The following is a 417-nucleotide window of genomic DNA, read 5'->3' as shown; positions in this document are numbered from 1 at the left end:
CCCTGTACAGCTACGTGCCGGTGAGTTTGTCCCCAACCGGGTCCCAGCCATCTCCAGTAAACCCCATTTTACCCAGCCTCCCCCCATGAGCACCCCATAGCGCCTAGAAGGTACCAGCACGGGGAGACAGGGTGCTGCTGGGACACCGCAGTCCCACCCTCCTCGTGAGCAAGCCCCCAAGTTGTGACAGCCAGCCCCCGCCATAGCCTGCCATAGAGCTGGCAGATCGGCTGGTGGTGGCACCTTCACATGGTTCATGCCCAAGCCAGAGTGCAACCACAACTTCCTGGGAAAGCAAAAGTTCAGGCTGAGATGTTTGTTCCCCACACTTCCCTTCCCCCAACCCCACTCCTCTTCTGGGACCATTTCTCCCCTGCAGCTGCCCAAGAGTCCCTCCACTGGGGACCCCAGTGGCTT

At 60.4% G+C, this 417-nt stretch overlaps 1 protein-coding gene across 1 annotated transcript in view; it reads left to right on the top strand.

The window, feature by feature from the left end:
- The window catches only part of PLIN1 (perilipin 1), a 4,985-nt gene that overhangs the window by 4,112 nt on the left and 456 nt on the right, over positions 1 to 417 (top strand). The window contains 1 exon segment of the mRNA XM_010075633.1: positions 1 to 148. This exon segment is cut by the window's left edge and continues 12 nt beyond it. Coding sequence (XP_010073935.1) covers positions 1 to 148 — 148 coding nt within the window.

The sequence above is a fragment of the Pterocles gutturalis genome, unplaced genomic scaffold (genome assembly GCF_000699245.1).
Source record: "Pterocles gutturalis isolate BGI_N339 unplaced genomic scaffold, ASM69924v1 scaffold40372, whole genome shotgun sequence".
In the NCBI taxonomy this organism is placed as follows: domain Eukaryota; kingdom Metazoa; phylum Chordata; class Aves; order Pterocliformes; family Pteroclidae; genus Pterocles; species Pterocles gutturalis.
This window is presented reverse-complemented; position numbering and strand designations above follow the sequence as displayed.